The sequence below is a fragment of the Mauremys reevesii genome, linkage group 11 (genome assembly GCF_016161935.1).
Source record: "Mauremys reevesii isolate NIE-2019 linkage group 11, ASM1616193v1, whole genome shotgun sequence".
NCBI lineage: Eukaryota > Metazoa > Chordata > Testudines > Geoemydidae > Mauremys > Mauremys reevesii.
In genome coordinates, this window is record NC_052633.1 from 4350345 (window position 1) to 4374002 (window position 23658).

The window sequence follows — 23658 nt, forward strand, 5'->3', positions numbered from 1 at the left end:
ACCTGCTTTCAAGTCACAAGATTTCCAAGCCTGAAAACCCCGGGTCTGTTCTCAGCTCGTTAAAAATTGGCAAATATTTCCCTTTTCCTTGGGGTCTTTTAATGTGATTGTCTGTAAAGGCATGCCAGGTCTGGCAACAGGATAGCGTGTGACGTGCCTAGGCCAAATTCCTCTCTGGTGTAACTCCACCGGCTTTCACGGACTTACGCCAGGGTTGCATTTGGCCCCCTATTTCCTGTCTATTCCCCTTGCCCTTCACTGCAATCTCCGAAGAGCAGCTCTCCTGGGAATCTGACTTACGGGGTGGGAGGGTGGGAGAGTCTTGTGGCCCCCCCAGCTCAGCGCGTCTCTGCAGCGGCGGCTGCAGCTGCTTTGCTGGGAGGAAGTGGCCACTGAGGCACTAATCGGCCCATGTGATCGCTGCGCCCCGATTCGGTGGTTGGTGCTGCCCAGCCCCAGGGCAGAGGATGGGAACCCAGCACCGGGAGCATGTGACAAAAGCGTATTTTAACTCCACCCCCGGGGACTGGGTCGCCACTGAGCCGGACTGGGAGACCAAAGCACCATCGGCTGCAGCCCTCCGCAAGGTAACGTGCCACTGCGCCTTCTCCGGATCAGCTCGGAGGGGTTTCAGCTGGGGCTCTGGTCGGAAAGGGGGGAGGGCGCCTGTGGCTAATCAGTTCTTAAACTGAGAGTTTCCCCGCCTTGTACAATCCCCAGCGCTGCCCCGCTGCTGCAGTTGCTGTGGCAAGTGAAGGATGTTGACAGCAGCCAAGGTAAGCCTGGTGACTGGACAGAGGAGGGGAGAGAACTACCCCTTTTATTCTGGGAGGGGTGGTGCTCAAAGCAGGTTGACTTCCAGAAAGAAGGAGAGCGACATTCTGGATTAACCTGTAAGGCAGACAGGCTCAACTGTGTCCAGAAGCACAGCCCTCAAAGTCCCACGCTAGTTTAATCAGCAGGAAAGACCACTGGAAACTGGGGTATGCTCCCCTGACATTGAACGCCCTTCGAGCCGGCCTCGGAAATTAGGTCGCTCTTCAATGTGATGGCGGATACCCAGCCTGAGGCGGCAAAATGCCAATGTAAAGTGTGTGAATTACATTTCACATGCACTGTGTGTCATACGCATGGCTGGCGGCGCCCTGCTTTAGCTGAACTTTCAGAGGAGCCTGCTGTGGGGAGCAGGGCAGCTTCCTCTGACTCTGCATCTCCATGCTCCCATGGGTTTGCGACACGGCCGGGCTTACCTAGAAATTGAGGAATTGTCCGCGTGCTGGCCGGCCTATCCCAAAGCTGTGTGGGAAAATCTAGTGCAATCCCTGAAAATGTAAGCATCATACTTTGTGTGTGTGTGTGGTAATTTCATTTGCAATGCAGTATTAATTATGAATAGATCTTCATGGAACCTTATACACCATTCCTAGAATCTAGAATATATCTAGAAGCCATTCAAGATATAATCCTGCCTACTTTTGCCTGCATGCTCCTGTTGACTTTAATAGAGCCACGAGGTGTACATGGGGTAGGGGATCATGCCCCAACAGGTTCATTTTTTAGCATCATGTAAGCAGAATAAATGGGGCAACTCCCATTATTGTTAACAGAGTGACTATCTAATCTGCCCCATGCAGGCCTGACTCCTATAAAACCACTGTGGTAGTGGGGAGTAAAACTTTGCTTGAAGACTCTCAGTATCTTAGGTTTTATCATTTCAAATGAAACCTACTCCTGGCCCTTGTCTAGAGGGGAGGTTAGTTTCATTTTTGGAGATCAAAAATTGTTGAATTTACAGGTACAATGAGCACGGGATGCCACTTAATGGATCGTGGCAGGTGCGGGGTGCCTGCAAATCCTGCTGTCTTCATTGGCAACTGAAGGCACATAGAAGGCACCTCGCACCATGCCAGACTGGGACCTTCCTTTACCTTCTATCCGTCTTTTGCTCCTGAGTCTTTAAATGGAGAACCATTCCCAACCATCCAGCTAGGGAACAAGGATGGTGCTTCCAAGCACGGATATTTTTATTGATCCTGTGGCTCTTAAATACAACACGCCGCAGAGTGCTAATGCTTTGCAAATATTAACACATTCCTAAAGGGGAGGGTGTGGATGTGGGGGAGGAGGGTGTGTGAGAGAGTAGATATTATTAAAAATAGTTCTGAGTGCGTGTTGTTGACGTCTACTTGACACCGTGCCAGAGTCCTGTGATTTCCAGAGAGCAATTATTCTACCTCAAAAGTCTTTAAAAGAACAATGACGGTCTGAAGCCACTTTGCCTGTGCCATGTCTTCCTCCTTCACTTTCTATCACCCCATCAGTTATTCCCCCCTACCACCACCGTTTATAATTTTATAAATACATGTACGGTTAAGAAGAACTATTACCTAGAAATTATGTTCTGTGAACCTTGTTCCTTATATACTTTTCAAAACAACTCTTTACATGATTCTCCCAAAATTATAAAAGGCCCCGCTCCTTGGCAAGGCTGATGAAAACAAAACAATTGTGGGGTTTTCGGGCCTTCCTATTTTAAAGCTGTGCTGAGCCAAAAACGTACAATTACTGCTCAGATTTCAAACCACCAGATTCTGGAATAAAATGTCCAAATACGGAATTATTCCAGAATAGCTATTTCACTTTAAATGTACACCTGACCTTATTCTGGGTCAATTTTCATGTATGAACAAGCCCACGTGTTTGAGTTTTAAACCCAGTATAGCTGATTTTATCATGTAAATGCTAACAGACACACTACAGTATATGTTCAGCTATTACCATATAACAAAACTATGATATTCTGGAGTTTTAATGATTCAAAACATTGCAGTTTTCCAGTAATGCTGCTTACTTTTCTTTCCTTTTTTTTTTAATTTAATGATTAGGTCCAATAATTCGTTTCTTCTCTTGTTTCACTCAAATCAACTTTAAGTCAATGATATTAGGCTTTCCTTGATTGCACCTGCTTCTTCCGGAAACTGTTGGGCACTCTCCGAAGAGGTTTCCTTTCCAGAATTGCTGACTTCCCACATTGAAGTTAATGGGAGCGCAGCACTTCTGAGAATCGGGCACCTATTATCTTATCGTTGTGCGAGTCTAATCTTAATGCACGTATTCCAGAAGACTTGAGTACATAACTTAATTAGTTACTGTACGTTAGATCAAAGGCTAGCATGTGAATGGCAAACAGACAGCTGATGAGTTGAAGTATTTATCATATCACCTGTGTATTGATTTTCCTTAACATAGTCAGAGGTTAGAAATGAAGCTATATGGCTGCATCTTCCAAAGCCCAAATGTGGGATGGAATATGTGTCAAAGACAAAAATGAAGGATGTAAAAAAATTGCCATGTGGGACGTTGAACAAGTCTGGGGGATTCCTCCCTTTAGTGTAGCCAACTCTTTCTGCAGGCTCAGCTTCATAGGTCTTTATTTCTGATACAAATAATTTTCAGTAATTTGAGCAAGAGGACACCAAAATTGTGTGAAACAGAAGGAAGTTGGGGCCTAACATAAGTGATGCCTCCTGAAATACATTTGAGAGGTGCACTAACCATGAGAATTTCTAGCCAAAATATCTCATGCGTCTAAAATCCAATGCTCATTTCTTTAAAGGGACATTGTCAGGTTAAAAAAAAATTAATTGCACCTGTGCTGCTAATAATACTTTAGGATGTAAATTCAGGATAGAATTTAAGCACATGCTTAACTTTAAGCACATGCTTATGTGCTGTCCTGGAGAGAAATGCTTTCTCGAATCAGGACCTCGATTATTAAAGGGAGTGATTTTTTATTAAATCAAATTCACTGTCCACTACTTTAAAATATTGGAATTTACTTGTTTCATTTCTCTCAACTGAAACAAGAGGGGGAAAGCTGCTTCACAATTTCACATATCCCAGCCCTGGTTGTCGGTTTCCTAGCAGTTTCCTTTTGTTGTGGGGCTTGGGTTGCCAGTGCTGCAGGGAACCAATTGATTGTAAACACAAACTGTTTTCATGGAAATGATTTAAAAACCGATACATTAAAAATCAGGATGAATGGAAAAGTTTTCTTTTTAAAAAGAACCTTAATTCATTTGTACCCCTTTGATCAGGGCTACGGTTTTCTATAGCTGAAGATTTTCTTCTCTAGCTGTAAATAGCTTTTCAGTAAATACAGTCACTATTGGCCTCAACTCAGGCAAACCTCTGTCTAGTCAAGATATGCGTATGGCTCCCCGTTATTGTAGCATCTGAGTGCCTTGCCGTCTTTAATATATTCTCCCTCACGACACCCCTGTGAGGTAGGAAAATGTTGTTCCTACTTTACAGATGAGGAATTAGAGCACAGAGGGTATGTTTACACAGCCCGCAGCACTGGGAGTCCCAGCTGGGTCAGCAGACTCAGGCTCACAGGGCTGGTGCTACTGCACTAAAACTACCTGTATAGACAGCACTTTGAAGTTGTGCTTGGGGCTCTGAAGGCCACTTCCCTCCCCAGGCTTCAGAGACCCCTGAGCTCCAGTCCGAGCTGCAACATCTATTTTTAGTGCCTCGGCATGAGCCTGAGTGTGTTGACCTGGGCTCGGAGGCTCACTGCCTCTGAGAAGGGAAGGTTGACACCACATGCGCATCCCCGTACTGTCTGTGCTTGAAAGTAAATTCACATGTTCAAGCAGGTTCGCTTAATGTTATGTCACATGCCTCTTCGGGGCAGATCTGAGGCTAGTGTAAATCCTAGCTCTGTTAACTATTTGCACCAGCTAAGGATTTGCCCTACAATCTACCATTCAGCCGAGAGGGTACGTTTTCAATTCAGTGTGTCCCACATGCTCTGATTCTGCAGAGCACTTAAGCATGAGCTGAACTTCTAAGCACTTGAGCAATCCTATTGTGGGACCATGAGACGGTCGAGTTCAGGATAACGACAAAAGGAAGAAGGGAGAGCAGCAGAATACAGACCCTGGATTCAGAAAAGCAGACTTTGACTCCCTCAGGGAACTGATGGGCTGGATCCCCTGGGAGGCTAATAGCGGGAAAGGAGTCCAGGAGAGCTGGCTGTATTTTAAAGAAGCCTTATTGAGGGCGCAGGAACAAACCATCCCAATGTGCAGAAAGAATAACAAATATGGCAGGCGACCAGCTAGGCTTAACAGAGAAATCTTCAGTGAGCTTAGACACAAAAAGGAAGCTTACAAGAAGTGGAAACTTGGACAGATGACCAGAGAGGAATATAAAATATTGCTCGAGCATGCAGGGGTGTAATCAGGAAGGCCAACGCACACTTGGAGTTGCAGCTAGCAAGGGATGTGAAGGGTAACAAGAAGGGTTTCTAGAGGTATGTTAGCAACAACAAGAAGGTCAGAGAAAGTGTGGGACCCTTACTGAATGAGGGAGGCAACCTAGTGACAGAGGATGGGGAGATAAGCTCAATGCTTTTTTTGCCTCGGTCTTCACAGACAAGGTCAGCTCCCAGACTGCTGCACTGGACAGCACAGTATGGGGAGGAGGTGAGCAGCCCTCAGGGGTGAAAGAACAGGTTCAGGACTATTTAGAAAAGCTGGACGTACACAAGTCCATGGGGCTGGATCTAATGCATCCAAAGGTGCTGAGGGAGATGGCTGATGTGATTGCTCAGCCATTGGCCGTTATCTCTGAAAACTTGTGGCGATTGAGGGAGGTCCCGAACAATTGAGAAAAGGCAAATATAGTGCCCATCTTTAAGAAAGGGAAGAAGGGGAATACGGGGAACTACAGACCAGTCAGCCTCACCTCAGTCCTTGGAAAAATCATGGAGCAGGTCCTCGAGGAATCCATTTTCAAGCACTTGGAGGAGAAGAAGGTGATCAGGAACAGTCAACATGGATTCACCAAGGGCAAGTCATGCCTGACCAACCTGATTGCCTTCTATGATGAGATAACTGACTCTATGGATATGGGGAAAGTGGTGGACATGATATACCTTGACTTTAGCAAAGCTTTTGATACGGTCTCCCACAGTATTCTTGCCAGCAAGTTAAAAAAGTATGGGATGGATGAATGGACTATAAAATGGTTAGAGAGCTGGCTAGATTGTCGGGCTCAACAGTTAGTGATCAACGGCTCGGTGTCTAGTTGGCAGCCAGTATCAAGAGGATTGCTCCATGGGTCAGTCCTGGGGCCGGTTTTGTTCAACATCTTCATTAATGATGTGGCTGAGGGTGCAATCCATCCCATCATCAAGTTCGCGGATGACACTAAGCTGAGGAGAGAGGTAGATATGCTGGAGGGTAGGAATAGGGTCCAGAATGACCTAGACAAATGGAGGATTGAGCTAAAAGAAATCTGATGAGGTTCAACAAGGACAGGTACAGAGTCCTGCACTTAGGATGGAAGAATCCCATGCACCGCTACAGGCTGGGGACTGACTGGCCAAGCAGCAGTTCTGCAGAAAAGGACCTGGGGATTAGTGGATGAGAAGCTGGATATGAGTCAACAGTGTGCCCTTATTGCCAAGAAGACTAACAGCATATTAGGCTGCACTAGTAGGAGCATTACCAGCAAATGGAGGGAAACGATTATTCCCCTCTATTTGGCACTGGTGAGGCCACATCTGTAGTATTGTGTCCAGTTTTGGGCCCCACACTACAGCACAGATGTGGACAAATTGGAGAGAGTCCAGCAGAGGGTAACGATAATGATTAGTTGGCTGGGGAATATGACTTACAAGGAGAGGCTGAAGGAACTGGGCTTATTTAGTCTGCAGAAGAGAAGAGTGAGGGGGGATTTGATAGCAGCCTTCAACTACCTAAGGGGGGATCCAAAGAGGATGGAGCTCGGCTGTTCTAAGTGGTGGCAGATGACAAAATAAGGAGTAATGGTCTCAAGTTGCAGTGGGGGAGGTTTAGGTTGGATATTAGGAAACACTATTTCACTAGGAGGGTGGTGAAGCACTGGAATGGGTTACCTAGGGAGGTGGTGGAATCTCCATCATTAGAGGTTTTTAAGGTCAGGCTTGACAAAGCCCTGGCTGGGATGATTTAGTTGGGGTTGGTCCTGCTTTGAGCAGGGAGTTGAACTAGAACTTCCCGCAGTCTCTTCCAACCCTAATCTTCTATGATTCTAAGGTATTAAAAATCCCAAGGGCTTCCTCCTTAGCTCCTGAAACACCTAGCTTTCCCCCATGACAATTTCTACAGTGCAGTTATCATTAGAAAAACCTGCAGTAGTTGAAATCCTGAAAATGTGGGCCCAGCACAAATGGAATTGATAGCAAAAGAATAACACTGGGACTACAAAAATTAACATATTATTTATTGTCATGGCTCATTTAAATGCAAGTGAGTTGAATTAAGCTGCCACGGAGTTTCCAGTTTATGGTATCAGAGAGCCACTGGGGTTGTACCATAGACCATTTGAGTAGAAGTAGGATTGATGGGGTGAAACTAAGACATTATGGCTGAATATCTGGGAAAAGCTTCCGCCAATGAGATATATGAGGCTATGGAATAGTCTCCAAAGGCCAAATAACTCCTTGGCCCAATGGCTGCTTGGATTTCTGGTGCAATCGATTTGTAAAGCGTTGGGAATGAGCGGTAGGAAGCACTCCTGCGCCGGCAGTAGGGAAAAGGCCTGGGTAACTTACTACTAGGTCCCATCTCTGACTTCTGTGATTCTATGAAATGCTTTTACTCCAGACCCCACACAACAGCATTTCATGCCCCAAACTTGTTGGACTAAATTCATCCCGGATGTAACTCCGCTAAGTCAATATAGTTAAAATCAGTGATGAATTTGCCTGTTGATTCTCAGCCGTGTCTCCTGGAATGTGGTTGGCATTCATGCATTGTTCCCACTGGCCAATTTAAGCCAAGCCATTCAGTGCTTTATGTTCCTATCCATTACTGCTTTGCTGTAATAGGAGTATTTAAGTCATTACACACCTGTGCATGCTGTATGCTTAAACTCCTGTCAGATAGGAAAGGAATTAACTTGTGTTTGTTTAGCTTCTGTTTACTTTGCATGTTACCATTAATTTTTATTGGTTTACAGTGCCGCTGGCTTCGCGAGGTATTAAAGATCTGCACAGAGGCAGGTACAATAGCGTCTTGTTTCTGTATATTTTCATGCATTTGATTTAACCCATTCAAACAGTACCAAATAATAAAAGCAAGTGTACCTCTTTACTAATGTAATTTCCCAAGACAGTACATCAGATTTACGCTGTTTATAACAGATCAAAATTTAACTCCCCTTAGGCATGGTCAAGCTAGGTTTCTCAAGGCAAAAGTCCTGTCTCCCTGACATAGGATAGTAGAATCTGGCCCTTTCTCACACCTTTACTCCAGGGTTGCTCCCACTGATTGCAGTGGGACTGCTACCTCTGGAGTAAGCCACTACTCAACATGAGTAGTGATTCTCCTTGATTCTCAAACCGAAAAACATTTTAACTGTATTCCTGAAGGTCAGATTGTCCTCCCATTGAATAGCATCTGACTCCTGTTGAAGTCAGTGGAACTTCGTGTGAATAGAATCTGGTCCTAGTTAAAGACACACCAAAAGCAGAGTAAGAACGTCTGAATCTTGCTCATAACAGTTTAAAAAATGGTATGTGAATAATAAATACCTGGCATGGCATCACTGCATCAATCAGCAGCAATGCTCCTGTGATTTTAGCATTATTGTCATATAAGGATTCCTAAAACCGGCTGCCTTGTATTTTGGCATCAGTCAGTTGTTTTGATATCAAGCAGATTAGAAAATCACCGAGAGCCCACCCATAGAAGTACGGGGGCTGTACATTGGTCTACCCTCATTCAGTGGCAGATTAACAAATTTGCCACCCCTAGGCCCTCAAAAAATTGCCCCCCCCCGTGCCAGCTCACCTCCGCTCCCCGTGGCAAGCCTGGGAGGGAGGGGAGAGATGGGGAGTTGCTGTGTGCTCCGGGGATGGCAGCAGTGGAGCAGAGGTGAGCTGGGGTGGGGAGCAGTTCTTGGGGCACCCCCCCGGGTTGCTCCCCGCGCCCGCCGGCCGCAGCTCACCTCTGCTCCGCACCATTACTCGCTTCTCCCTCCCTCCCAGCGCTTTCGCGTGGCAAGCCTGGGAGGGAGGTGGAAGGAGGGAAACACGGCACGCCTGGGGGAGGAGGCAGGCCGAGGATTTGGGGAAGGGGTGGAGTTGGGTAGGGGTCGCGAGCAAATTTGCCGCCCCTGCAAATTTGCCGCCCTAGGCCTAGTGCTTGTTGGCCTAGGCGATAATACGCCTCTGCCCTCATTGCATGTTGTAGTATGGGCGGGAGACAGCAGCCGGCAGAGCTTTGAGTCCTTCCACCTCATCCCCGATGCGCCAGCCAGCACAGCCATGCCTACATGGAGAGGGAAGGAAGCTGCACCAGGTATTGGGCTGTCGTGCATGGTTTACTTCTCCCATGAAGCAAGGGAGAACCATGACTGAGCCACAGTTTGGGTGCAGGTCCCTGTCTGGAGCCGTGCAACAATGCACAACTTTTCCTTCCAAGCTAGCGGTAAAGCCACAGTGTAGCCCCTTAAAGAGAGTAACAGGATTTTATAAAGATTGGGATTTAAAGGAGGAGGAGGAAGACTAAGAATAATCTCACTAGTTTCCAATATAGACTGTGTCTAGTATACCCATTATCCGTCTGAATGTTCACTGTCAATCATACACACTGCTGTCAAATCCGGAAAACACACCTTTACAAATTACAGCCTACGCTGCAAGTGTTAGCGGATTGTCAGTTCCCCAAGCTTCCTTTTCTAATTCCCAGCATCCATCAATTTCTAACCCTCATTAATGTCGTGACGATGTTTGCTCCAGCAATTGCTCAAAGACTAAGGAGAGCCCTTTTTCCTTAGCATAAAGTTATAACTGTCATAAGGTTTGCCTTAAACACTATCCAAAATGAGATTGGACCATTAAATAAAAGTTGCAGTAGTAATACGTAAAACTAGGATGCCTGGTGTAGATCCAATTTGAAGTTAAAGCTGTTTGAACTTGTTTTCTCCCAGCGTGCTGTGTACTGGATGTCGTTGCAATGTTCTGAAGGGGTGCAAAATGCAAACGATAGACGCTCTGTAGAAAACTACAAACGGGTGAAGGGGGAAAATGGGATTATAGACCTGAGGCATCTTATGACTCTGTGATCGTTCCAAAGAGCGAACAACAGCCAGTGAACTTGCCTTTGACATGAGTGGAGGCTTCCTCGGGGTTGGCAGGGAGGGCTTTCTGTCTGCCGTGTTTGGATACAGTGTAATCTCTCCTCCCTGCAGTCAATTGGATCATTTGTATTAGTTTTTCTTGCCTTCTTTCAGCTCAGAGAAGGGCATGAACTGCAAAACTCAGATCTCAATTTCAGCAGCACCAGGGACCTCTTGCTTCTCCCTGGCCACTTGCGGGGATTTGCCACGATTCGGAGTGCACAGGCTGTTAGGGAGTCTTGCACTCTGATTGCCTGGTGAGGAAACACAGACTTTCAGCCCCAGGTTCACAGCTGGTATAAATCAGCATAGCTCTGTCTAAATCCCTGGAATTGCACTGATTCACACCAGCTGAAGATCTGGCCCATAATATCGAGAAGACTTGATGGATACATTGAGTGACAGCTGATTTTTGAATTAACATTGGGGACTTGATTTTCAGAAAGTCAAGTCTGGGAAAATGTGCACGATAGAGTTGAGCAAATAATTGATTTTTCAGTTCTGGGGCCAAACCAAAACATCTTTTTTTTTTTTTAAATTGTTCAGTTTGAACCAAAAGTGAATTATTTTGGTTTTTCTCACCTGGGGGGAAAAACTGGGGGGGAAATTGTTTGTGGTTGAACAAAATGTTTTGTTTGACCCTGTGGCAGGGTGTACCAGGGCCTTTGAGGCCCCCTGCTGGAGGGCCTGTGGTCCTACTACACCCCGCTCCAGAAAAGGAGCAGTGAAGGTGAGTCCTCCAGGCCTGCCTAGAAAGGCTGCAGGGAAGCAGCCAATCAGAATCCAGCCGGCTCTATTAAAAGACCCTGCAGGGACTGAGCAGGTCAGATGCTGGCTGGGACCAGAAGGGGGAAGCCGGACTGGAAGGCTGTGAAATTCCACAGGTAAAGAGGCTTAGGAGAGACCCTGCTCAAGCAGGGACCAGAGAACCCTGCGGTAAGGGTGAAAAACAAGGGGCCCTGTGGGAAATGGCTCAGGGAATAGCAGCAGCTATTAAAGAGAGCAGCACGTGGCTGCTATTTGTGGGTTGGAACCTAGAGTGGGGGGGCAGCCCCCCCCACTGGAAAAGTGGCCAAAGCCCCAAGAAGGGGACAAATTTAATTTTGAAGCCCAAGCACAGGGCTAGAATTTAAAGGCAAAAAAAGCCCTGGGGTCACTGCTCTGTACCCGGGCAGGGACAGACTTAAAGCTAGCCCAGAAAGGGCTGAGAACTGAGCCCAGAGACAGGGTTGCAGACATTAGCAAGGGCACAGGGAGTTCATGCACATTGACTGGGTGTGACTTGGCCGGAGGGCTGAGCCACTGAAGATCCACCTGATGAGGGCAACAGCTGACAGGGGACACAGCTAAGAGAGAGCAGGTTTGAATCCACCCCAAAGGGAGTGCACTCGAGAGGTGAGTGGCCCCAGTTACACACCCACAAGTGTGGTGTTTTTGTTTTGTTTTGTGGGGGTTTTTTGTTGTGGTTTTTTCCGCTAAATTCACTGTTTCAAAATGAAAAGTTGAAACATTCCATTTGGAACTGGCCAAACTGAATTCTTGCAACTTCTTGAATTTTTTTCCAGTTTATTTATTTATTTTTATTTTTAGCCAAAACTGTTCCCCGAATTTGACCTGAATTTGCCACTTGTGTTCTGAAAAACTTCACCCAGCTGTAGTGCAAAATGCATGTATACTAAGCAGGGGTTCAAGGGTGTGTGTATGGGTGGTGGTGGAATACAGCTAAAAGCAGAGAGGGGCTCCCCCTTTTCTGCCTGGCTTAAGTTAGCAGCACTCTCACATACCACCTCATCCTTCATTGCTCTCACAATGAGAGCTCTCATTCCTATTTCATTCCTCTCATTCCTGCTGAGCTATCTCTAAGGCTGCTTAAGTTACTACACTGAGGACATGGAGAACTGAAAGCTCCATTGCAATGCATTAGTTTTACTGGAGTATGAAGGCGAAGGCAGCTTCATTTAAGCAGGCTTAGTGGTACGTGCTGCTTTTTCCATATGCAAGTTCTGCAGCGGCGCTTGCAAGTCAGATAATGGCATTGATACCCAGCCAGTGATGGCCTGACTTGTATGCACAAGTGTCTGATTTCTGTGCACTGTTGTGGGAACCCCATGTGCAAAATAGGCATGCAGTTGCGCACCTTGCTTTGTGTGCAGCCTTGGGCTCCCGTTCTTCTGAAAATCAAGCTGTCAGTTTAGTTTGAGAAGCCTGGTGGTTCTTGGGCTTGGTCTACACGGAAAACTTGCACCGCCACACCTATGTCAGGCAGGTGTGAAGAAATCCAATCCCCTGACCAACATAGCTATTACCTGAGATAGCACAAAATAGAGGAGGGATAGCTCAGTGGTTTGAGCATTGGTCTGCTAAACCCAGGGTTGTGAGTTCAGTTCTTGAGGAGGCCACTTAGGGATCTGGGGCAAAAATCAGTACTTGGTCCTGCTAGTGAAGGCTGGGGGCTGGACTCAATGACCTTTCAAGGTCCCTTCCTGTTCTAGGAGATTGGTATATCTCCAATAATTATATTTTAAAAAAAAAAAAGCCTTGTATAAACTGACCTTACAAGAGTGCTCTCATTCTGAAGCCTTTGGGGCCAGATCCTCAGCTGGTGTAAACCAGCTTCTCCTTCTATGGCTCTACATTGATTTACATGAGATGGAGATCAATTCCATTTGACTCATCCACGGTCACCAGATACATAAAACATCTGCTGACTCAAGTTAATGAGTTTTGCGCATTTTATTCATAAATTTGTAAGAAAGGGAAGGGGATGGGGAAATCAGCTGATGGTCATGTTGATTTCATTTTCTTTCTTAAAATAAGAGGTTGTTTGTGGCATTCATGCTGGTGAATGCTCTTGTGTAAAGCTGCAAAAGTCAATGAACAAACATTAAAAAACCAACTTCAACTAGTACATGCTATTCACTAGCAGGCAATAGCTTTCCCATTTGATTTCCAAGAAAGGTTCATATTTAAAAGCGGCGGCAGCTTGTTTACCAGAACTGTATCAAGGAAGATTTTTTTTTTTTTGCTCCTGAATTCTCATTCAAATGTCATTTTCATGTGATGCTGCCATGTCTGACCTCTGTGTGGGCACATTACTGACAAAAATAACCCAAGCACTGCAATATTGAGGCCCCACTAATAAGAACTAACAGTAAAACCATTGCTGACTGTTAGACCAACTCTGCTGCTGTCTCAATTCAGCAGACCACTTGAGCATTTAGGTTGTTCCATTGACAAGATGTCAACATCGATTCCAGTGAGGCTACTCCAGTTCTTAAAGTTAAGCCTTGTGCTTATGTTCTTGGCTGAACTGGGGTCCCTTTGAAGTCAATGAGAGTTCTACTGATTTCAGTGGAATGAGAATCGGGCAAATGCTGAATGCTTAGTGTTTGGCTCTTGGGCTTAATGGTACCTTCCTTCATAAGCAATCCCATTGATTTCCTTGGTGGGAGGCACCACTTGGTAAGTGGGGGTGGCAGAATCTGACCCTATGCCATTGAGACGTTCACAGTCCTTTTCAGACGAGGCTCCACCTTGTAAAATAAGGAGTGATCCTCTTCCTGCTAAAGTTAGTAGGGAGCATTGCCGTTTATTTGAACAGCAACAAAAGTAAGACCCGGATGTCAAACTTTTCATCATTGTAGTGCAAGCAATTGGTCATAGATGCCAATTTTAAGCAAATCATTGCATTTTGCTTTGTTAGGGTTTCTATATAGCAAGAATTGACACTCAACATTTGATCTCTTGCCCAGTGGGACCAAAAGTTGTGACTGTTTTGTCAACAAAATATTTCCTTCCTTGCCTGAGCAGCAGCATATGTGCTGTTGTGTTTGTGAAGGGATTGGAAACAGGCATGTCGATACTCGGAACAGTATGAATAGTTAGAATGTATTTTTTTCTTCTCATTAATAAATTCAGAACAGGAGCAAACCCATGCTTGAGAGGTCCTGGGATAATTGCAGCAAAAACCCTTAGACAGGCTCTTGTTGGGATGCCAATTGTCATCTATTGACCTGCTGTTTGGATTCATTGGTGCAAAGCCGCTCTCAAATCTGCTTACGTAATTTGCTGATAAACTCATTGCTCACTTCTGCCAGTTAACTAATTGTTCTTATTGGGCTCCTAACTCAGCTGGACAAGCTAGAAATAGATTCACAGCTTCAAAGGGAAAAGCATGTGCTCACCTCAGATACTGACTTCTCCTGAAAACTCCATTTCTGCACACAATTCATTTGAATTTGGATTCAGCTCACCTAAAGTCCTTTTCAGGCCCAAATCCAGTTGATGTTAATCCATCTGTTGCCCCAAACAAATTGCTAGACTGAATTACTCTTGCCTGGCAGATGAAATACAGTAGCTAACTAGCTGTGACAAGGAATTTCCAGCCTGGACTGTAGGAGACTATCTGAAATGGAGGTGACCTGGGGAGAACTCATTTTGAGTGATGGCCTATGTTGAGAGCATGGTCTCGGTAGATAGAACTTCTCATCCTGGCAGAATTTTGTACCTCTTTAGTGTGTCTTACTCTTGGCTTAAATACCTTGGTGGGGAGGAGAGAAGTATGTAAAGTAAGGTTTGCTCCTACAACGGAAGAAAACGGATTCCTTTGGATACCTGTAGTACTTTCTCAAGGAGAGAGCCCCACTCATTAAGTGAATGAGAAGCCAGGGTGATAATTAGGCCTGTTGTGGCAATCAGATTATTTTAGGTTTTGTCCTGCACCCTGTGGCTTGTACTGTGTATTAGGACTCTTGTTAATAACGACAAGAGATTTAAACCTTCTGCCTTCAGTAATCACATGCATACAACGAAACCAGACTTGTCTTAAGTTATGGAGGTGACATTAGTGAATTCATGGTGACAATATTAATGTTACGATGACACTGTTAAATAAGTTGCAACCAAAATATGTTTGGCTTGCGTACAAAGCTGGGACCAAATCAGATGAGAGAGAAACAAGCCAACAAACCAGAAGAGGTGGGGTGGGGAAAGCTGTTCTGTGACCATTGGTTGTAGTAGGTGTCTGTAGAGTGCTTACATCAGGCCAACCTGGCACCTTCTCTGAGGGGCAGCAACACCCTTGTCCATGGATGTTCAGGTCAGGCTAAAGACTGGGGAGCTGTAGTTGATATCAGTTTGACAGGCAAAACTTCTCCCAGCAGGGAGACACCAGCAGGCAGGGACCACATCCGGGACCACATGGCCTGAGGTGCTGGTTGGCTCCATTCACCCTGCAGTTTAGTGTGGAAAATAAGGAAAGGAGAAGCAAGAAGTTGACAAAAGCCACCCTGCTTCCCTTGGAGTCCATGGGGATGACATTTTTTCATCCTATAGCTGCCATGGCAAGCAGAGAAGATTCTAGAAGTCCTGTCACCCCAACCCCTCACAATCAGGCCTTGACTTGTTTAGGAAATGTTTAGGATTTGTATAGTTCAGGTGCACTTTGTAAACCGCCTGATTAATAAGCATTTTACTCTCCAAATGAAGGCCTCAATTGCATCAGGCTCTCTCAGTAAGACTCTGGGCAAAGGGCTCAAGCCTTCCCCTAATTCTAAGGAAGCTGTCCGTAGGCCTTAGACTACAGTGTGGCTCTCTGAAGGCAGGCTGTGTCAGCAAGTGACTTTCATTGCCACAACCGGCCACCCATTGTACACAACGTCACCTCACATACCAAACCATTGGAATGAACCAGCTCATACGGATGTTGACAGAGGTGGAGTAAGTTCCTTCCCTCTGTCAATATGAAATACCTCCCAGGAGATGCATGAGCATGTGCCTTGTCTGATAAAGAACATGACAATGTTTCTTTGAATGTAGACTGGCTCTTGTATAACCTTATTGACTTATTTCTTATTGCTCTCATTGTTGTTTAGCTCCCCTGACACAACTGCTTGCTAGGATGGGAAGGAAACTGGATCTTTCCAAGCTAACAGATGAAGAGGCCAAGCACGTCTGGGAGGTGGTTCAACGGGACTTTGATCTGCGGAAGAAAGAGGAAGAAAGATTGGAGTGAGTACATGCTTTATGCACACTTCAAGGCTTTGACTCACAGAAGGAAATAGCAGGCTCGGATCCCTGAGGTCTCTTTTAACATGAGAACAGACAAAGCCAGCAGTTTGAAAATCTGGGCAAGAAAAAATAGTGTGGGCTTGACCCTGCGGCCAGCAAAGCCAATAGGAGAAAGGAGTAGCCCATTGTATTAACCTAGTAGTCCACTGCATTTGGTTATAGTCTGAAGGGGAGGGTCCAGCTACTCAGCTGGTGCAAGTCAACATAGTTCCATCAGGATCAATCGCCGATTTTTAAATCGATGGAGCTACACCAAGTTTTGCTAGTTAAGTATCTGACCCGAAGTGCAGTACCCTCACCCCAGAAACGTCGTGGGCCAAAATCTGGTTTCAAAGATACCCGGCTTTCAGTGTATGGAACAAAGTATGGAATGTGGCTCCATTGCTGTTAGTTTATGAAAGCCTGCCAATAAAACTTAACAGCAGAGTAAATTCAAATACCTGCATGGTTCTCGTGAGTGGGCCGTTTGCAAAAGAGCTGGCTAAAAATAGGTCAACATTTATAACCTTTTGATCTGTTCTTCATTAAAATTGGAATTTTGGCACCTAAATTGGATGAAACTTCTAATCTGAGAGATTTTGCCCAGCTGTGTTCCATAGTATGTATTCATCTCAATCCTGAAATATACGGTGGGAAAGTTCACTGTACTAGCTTTGAACAGCAGAAACGTCCAGTTCTGGTTTGAACAGAGGGGTGACAAAATACTTATTTTATGTGAACTAGTTATTTCATCCTCTGTGTGATGCTGAACTTCTGCTGACCTTGTTGGCACTGAACTGGTGAGCCAGCAGAGGAGATTGAAACTGACAAATCACTATCCTCTGACCTGCTCTGGGGGTAGGAAGCTCATTGATTTCAGTCCTTTGGCTCAAAAGAATGGAATAGCGAGAGACAGTCTCATGCCTATATGCACATACTATATGCATGAGCCACCCTGGTTTGCGTGTGGTGGGTGTCCCCAGCGAAAAACCTGGGGCCAAATTCAGTCTTTGCATAATCAGATACAACTGTGATGGCTTTAAAAAGGAGTTGTATTGACTTAGGCTGAATTTGGTCCTTTGTGGCAACCTGCTGGGGTTTGTAGTTTTTTCTTTGACAAAGGGGGTGTTCTAAAACAGACAAAATAATAATCCTTAACAGTAATAGGAGTCTTCAGAACCAGCATCAGAGCATCTTACCCGTGGCCACTGAAGGGTCTCCACTACCAGCAGCCTCCCCTGGACAGTGTCTAGAAAAACATGTGCCAAGGAATTTCTCAGAATAGACTTCAGAGCACCTGAGCTCTTGCAGATCAGGAAGTAAAGTCCAGTGTTTAAGGCCCTAGCCTAGGAGTTTAGAGACCTGAGTTCAGTTCCCTGCACTGGCACGGACTTCCCGTGTGACCATGGGCAAGTCTGTCAGCGTGCCTCTTTCCTGCCTGTACAGTGGGGATAATGGCACTGCCTGGTGTTGTGAGGGTAAATACATTGAAGATTGTGATGCACCAAGAGCAGACCCCCTTCTAACCCAATGCACCAACAGCAGTAAATAGCGAATGGGCAGGACCAATGTGCCCCCCCCACCTGAAATGAGCTCAGATTCACAAAACACCTGGCGTTTGAATAGGAGGCAGAGATTGTTACTCTGAATGATTTTTATTTTTTTTCCTACAAGATCCTCTATGCGTTGTGTCCCAAAGGCTGTGCTATGTTAATCATGCAGCTTGGCGAGCGACGACAAGGGCATTAAAGTAACATAGTTACCTGGAAAGAGACAGGAAACACTAATTCTGTCCTGGGGAGGGAATTGTTTATACTGTGCACTGAGGTAAGAGAGCAAAGCAGCTCCACCATGACTCATAACTGTGGGTGACTTCCTGGAGATTCCATTTGCATTGACTCCTTTATAGTGTCTATAACCATAAAACATGTTCCCGTGTCCCTGGTGAGCTGACTTCCCGGCAGTTCAGGAGGGCCAGGGAGGAGTGAATTTATAGTGCTCATGGCAACCAGGAACAACTAACGCCTGCTAGACGCTGACATACCTTCAAGTTTCCCTGCAGCTCTGCCAATGGGTCTCCCTCCGGACCGACAAACTCCCCGTGTGCCTCTCCTGAGCAGAAATAGCCAATTATGCTGTTGGACAAACTTTATCCTGCTATGCCAGGCCCTTTAAATAGTCCCTTTAACTGCTTCGAGTCGGTGAGTTTGATTCAGTGTGGCAGGGAGCAGCGTTTTTTCTTTCTGGTCACTGGTCCTGAAAACATCTTTTTGTACCAATTCACCAGCTAAACAAAAGTCTCTCCCATGTGATTTCAAAAGAAGGTACCTTGCCAAATGCTAAGGCTAGACAGGAATGTTTTAGGTCATTTGATGGCTGTGAGCACAAGCTTGCCGGGCCTAGAAACCAGTTGTTTCCATCTCTAACTTTTTTATCAGTTCCTCCTTTTTTTGCCCTGTTCCACAATGTAAGACGTATAAGGGTCAGTCAGCCCCTCATGCTGCCTGGTCACCAGGGGGATGAGACCAGGAGGTTGAGTGTGTTTGGAGGGTTGGCGGGCGGGGACAAGGCACCTGCCAGGGCTACAAATGAATGCTTTATACTCTAGCACACTGCTCCTTTCTGCCTCTGGTTAAGGTGGGGCCTTGAAATGAAGTTGTTGCCATTACCATTTTTCTTTCCTTCACCTTGATTCCATCATGGCCTTGGGAAGTGCTCACACAAACGAGCTCATTTGTCCTCCATCGTCAGCACTGAGTTGCTGGAAACGTGTCTACATGTGGTCCCTACAAAATCACCCGGCCTGGCTGTGGTGGTTCATAGTCGTGGACCAGGGACCCCACTGATGTGGAAGGTACCAGGCAATCTTGCAGAATGGGCATTTGGTGGGGTGTATAAACACTATCCTGCCACAGCTACAGTGTCTTTTAACCCCTTCGTGGCTATCTCTTCAGCTGTGGCTGATTGGCAGACCAGCACTAGCTGGCGTAAGAGCCTGCAGACCAGAAGGGGGTGGCCAGGGAATCTGGGGAGGACTTTGCATCAAACGCAAGGGAGCAGGAAGCAGCTGGAATCCCCAGAGACACAGCTCTGAAATAAGTCATTCTGCAAAAGCAGCTGGAGGCCGCTAAAGGTAGGAGGTGGCCCAGGGAAGCAGCAGTGAGTCTGAGGCTACAGACCTTTGCTGCTCCGTATGGGGTCCCTGGGCTGGAACCCTTGTCTGCCACCAGCAGCAGGGCGGGAAAAGCCCTGCAGATGCAAGGGGAGAAGGACCCTTGAGTCCAGGGTGGGCTGCAGACCTGCCAGAAGGTCATTAGACTGTTTTGTTTGTTGAACTCTCCTACCCCCGAAGAGGTGGGGACTGTAAGTGACCTGGCCGGAGGCCTGAGTCGTGAGAAGGGGCAGGTCTCCCCAGGCTTGGAGGGCCTGTCAGTGGGGGAGACACCAAAATCAAGAGGCTGCTGCACCTTGCCTGGCCATGAGGGGAAGTACCAGCCACTGCATGACCTTTCCACAGGGGGAGAGCCCTCTGGATCTGCTCAGATGGCCCTGGAACCTGGCTGGCTTGTATAGGTCCCTGGGGCTCCATGTTGAACTGTAGGGATCACAAGGGCTAGATTGTGCCTTGAGGCATAGCCCTGATTGGACTGAGGCATATAAGATGCATCACCCTAGATCTAACACCACAAGCCACTGCACTTCAGAGACACCCCTCTGAGGCACAATCCCTGCTTCTCCCTTGCTGGGGCTGAGGGGTTGTAATTTGCTGTTGGCCTGTACCAGCAGCAGATAAGGACAGCAATGCACTAGCCTCACCGTGCTGGCTTGCGCACGGTGCGTCTTGAGCGGGAGCCAAGGCTTTGTCCATCCCTGCCCATCCACCTGCCTTGGTGGCTGCACCGTGCTGGCTGGGGAACATCCAAAGTTCGTCCCATACCCACCTAAGCAGTGGGGTGGGGTAAGTGCTTTATCCTGAGTGCCCAGATCCTAGGTCCATGCACCCCGTTCTGGGAGTACAGCAATAATTCTTCCTCCGCTGTGCAGACATGTAGCCCAAGTGACAGTGTAGCCCCCGGCTATTTACAGTGTGTAGAGCTGGTTTCAGCCCACAGCAGGTTCTTCACCGCTGCGGTAGAACATCTATCTGAATGGCAGAGGTGTTCATGTCTATGGACGCGGAGCAGGGAGACGGCTCCCTCCAGCCAAGCTTGGAGGAGCAGCTAGAATGGTGCGGTATTTAAAATGTTCTGTCGGGCTCCCTTGAACAGGCTGCATGTCATAAAGGTTTCACATGAACTCTGCTACGTCCATTATTACTAAGGTTCATAACGTGGGCTGCACTGCTCTAAGCCACAGATCTGACAGGCTGCAGAAATGGGCAGTACCAAGGGTGGGGTTGACTTCTGATGTTTTTCAGAATCTCTTCGCTCAGGTTTTGGTTTTGCACAGTGAAAGCCTAACCCGAGGGGTGTTTTGGAGCCAAATAGAGCATAAGAAAAAGAGCCTGTTTTGTCTGACATGCAAGTGCTTTGGATAAATAGTGCTGGGGCATTTTGCCCATTTATAATACAGAGCTCTGCTTAAGTCAACACAACCACCCTGGCATCAGGGTGATCAGAATCAGTGCAGTCAAGTGTAGGGTGAGTTATGTAAAGAGCTGCACAAAAGAAGCCATTTGCAGCGCACAACAAACCTGGCTGGTTCCACCAAACCCATCAACCGAGCTACATGCTCCTGAGCACAAACGTCTGTTAACTATTTATATATGCACACAGCACGGTCCTAACGAGCCAAGCTCAAATAACTACCCCTCGCCTGTGTTGGAAGCACTTGGCCTCTACCTTACAGTGGACTTGATGCAGGCCCATCTCATAGTATGTTGCACACCCTGGTGTGTAGGAGTTAGGGTGACCAGATGTCCCAATTTTATAGGGGAAGTCTTGATATTTGGGGCTTTTTCTTATATAGCCTCCTATTACCCACCCCCACCCACACACACCCAGCCCGATTTTTCACACTTGCTGTCTGGTCACCCTAGTAGGAGTGTGCCCATGCAACGTTGTGCAGCACAACTTAGAACAGTGGAGGAAGTGGTGTGACAGGTGTTATTGCTGGGGTAAGTTCACCACTTTCTCTCCCCATCAGTGCCTCCTTCACCACAGACCTGTCTGTGGTAGCCTTACAGTATCATCTTCTCCATGAACCTCCCACCCCTCTCTCTGCTAGCCTGCCCCCAATGGGATGGCTACAGCTGTTCTTGCAGGATGGACAGCCTCCTCCGTCAATGACCGTAGTGCTCTGCTGCTGATCTGCCAACATCACCCTGGGGTCCGAGGGTGGGAAACCCCACAGAAAGCATGCACACAGGATTCCAGAAACCGCTCCAGAACCGCTGCACCATCCACTGCCTCACCATTTTTTTTAATGCCCTACAGAGAGGAATCCTTGGCAGAGTCCAGGGTGGTCCTTTTTATTAGGCAATATTCTTCTTCATAGAAGTGTTTGTTTTTAGCACCATGTTGGGGCTACAACTTGCAGTGGAGATGTTTGGGTTTAGGCTGGAACCTAGGTTCTGAGACCTACCCCTCCTTGGGGGATCTCAGAGCCCAGGCCCCAGCCTGAGCCAGAACACCTACAGTGCAGTTTTTATCCCCACAGCCCAAGCCCAACATACCTCCGTCAGCTGACCCGGGCCAGCCATGGCTGTGCTATGGGTCTTTTTAGCAGTGTAGACATACCCACAGGCAGTCTGTGGTAGAGTTAGGAATTGAACCCATGTCTTCTGAGTCAGTTCAGTGCCTTAACTTTTAGAGCTGGGTGACATTTTTCAATCAAAACTTTAGGCAAAAAATGCAGATTTGGTGATACCAAACCACTTTGCCAATGGGAGTCCATTTGCCAAATAGTTTAAGTCAAAAAAAAATTCCAAAATATTCAAAACATTGTTTGAACTTTTGATTTTTTTATTCAAAATGAGGTTTTTGTGGTGAAATTTCCTTTAATTTTATTTTTAGAAAAGTAAAGAATGTTAAGGGCTCAAAGTCTAAAGGTTTCATTGAACCTGACATTTTTTAAATTTTGCTTAATTTTCTTTTTAAACAAATTAGTTTTTTCTCCTTTTTTTTAATAATTCACATTGCACCAAAAACTCCATTATTCACACAGCTTTCATACCCATCCATACATTGCAAAATCCCAATCTCCCTCACTACTGTTTTTCCCCCCCCCCTCCAATGAGCAGTTTTTCTCAGCTAAAGTCTTCTGTGTGTGAGCTTGTTACTGGATCAGAATCTCATCTCACGGTTGCTGCAAATCCAGATAACTCTAGATTTCAAAGGAAACGCTTCAGATCTACAATCCAGAGGAGAATCCAGACCCTTGATTGTGTTGTTTAGATTTTCAAACTGACTATGAATGTCGTCGTCTCAGTCTTACGTTACCTTGAGTTGGTTGCTCAGTTCATTCATGCCAGTTTCATAGTTTAATTTAACATCAGGTCCTTGTATGAGAAGAAAGCTATGTGACTGCAGACCTCAATCATTAGTGACTATAAGGGACAGATTTTGATCTCCATTACCACCCGGTGTTAATGGGATTGCAATCAGGCCCATAGAATCTATCCTGCATTCTCATCTGAGAACATAAGAATGGCCATGCTAGGTCAGACGAAATGTCTATCCAGCCTAGTATCCTATCTACTGACAGTGGCCAATGCCAGGTGCCCCAGAGGGAGTGAACCTAACAGGTAATGATCAAGTGATCTCTCTCCTGCCATCCATCTCCACCCTCTGACGAACAGAGGCTAGGGACACCATTCCTTACCCATCCTGGCCAATAGCCATTAATGGACTTAACCTCCATGAATTTATGCAGTTCTCTTTTAAACCCTGTTATAGTCTGAGCCTTCACAACCTCCTCAGGTAAGGAGTTCCACAGGTTGACTCTGCGCATGGTGAAGAAGAACTTCCTTTTATATGTTTTAAACCAGCTGCCCATTAATTTCATTTGGTGGCCCCCTAGTTCTTATATTATGGGAATAAGTAAATAACTTTTCTTTATTCACTTTCTCCACATCACTCATGATTTTATATACCTCTATCATATCCCCCTTAGTCTCCTCTTTTCCAAGCTGAAGAGTCCTAGCCTCTTTAATCTCTCATCATATGGGACCCGTTCCAAACCCCTAATCGTTTTAGTTGCCCTTCTCTGAACCTTTTCTAATGCCAGTATGTCTTTTTTGAGATGAGGAGACCACATCTGTATGCAGTATTCGAGATGTGGGCGTACCATGGATTTATATAACGGCAATAAGATATTCCCTGTCTTATTCTCTATCCCTTTTTGAATGATTCCTAACATCCTGTTTGCTTTTTTGACTGCTGCTGCACACTGTATGGATGTCTTCAGAGAACTGTCCACAATGACTCCAAAATC

The 23658-nt window shown here is 46.2% G+C and overlaps 1 protein-coding gene across 10 annotated transcripts in view; it reads left to right on the forward strand.

The window, feature by feature from the left end:
* The first annotated feature begins 336 nt into the window (after positions 1-336).
* The window catches only part of MLPH (melanophilin), an 84809-nt gene continuing 61487 nt past the window's right edge, over positions 337-23658 (forward strand). For 2 of the 10 annotated variants that reach the window (XM_039495083.1, XM_039495087.1), the window contains exons 1-3: positions 337-587; positions 8014-8056; positions 16050-16185. In XM_039495083.1, the coding sequence (XP_039351017.1) occupies positions 468-587; positions 8014-8056; positions 16050-16185 (299 nt within the window). In that variant the 5' untranslated portion in view covers positions 337-467. Of the gene's footprint in view, positions 588-699; positions 777-8013; positions 8057-10929; positions 11113-11459; positions 11572-16049; positions 16186-23658 lie in introns of those variants that run through there. The other 8 variants (XM_039495093.1, XM_039495084.1, XM_039495086.1 and 5 more) reach the window with 8 other exon arrangements.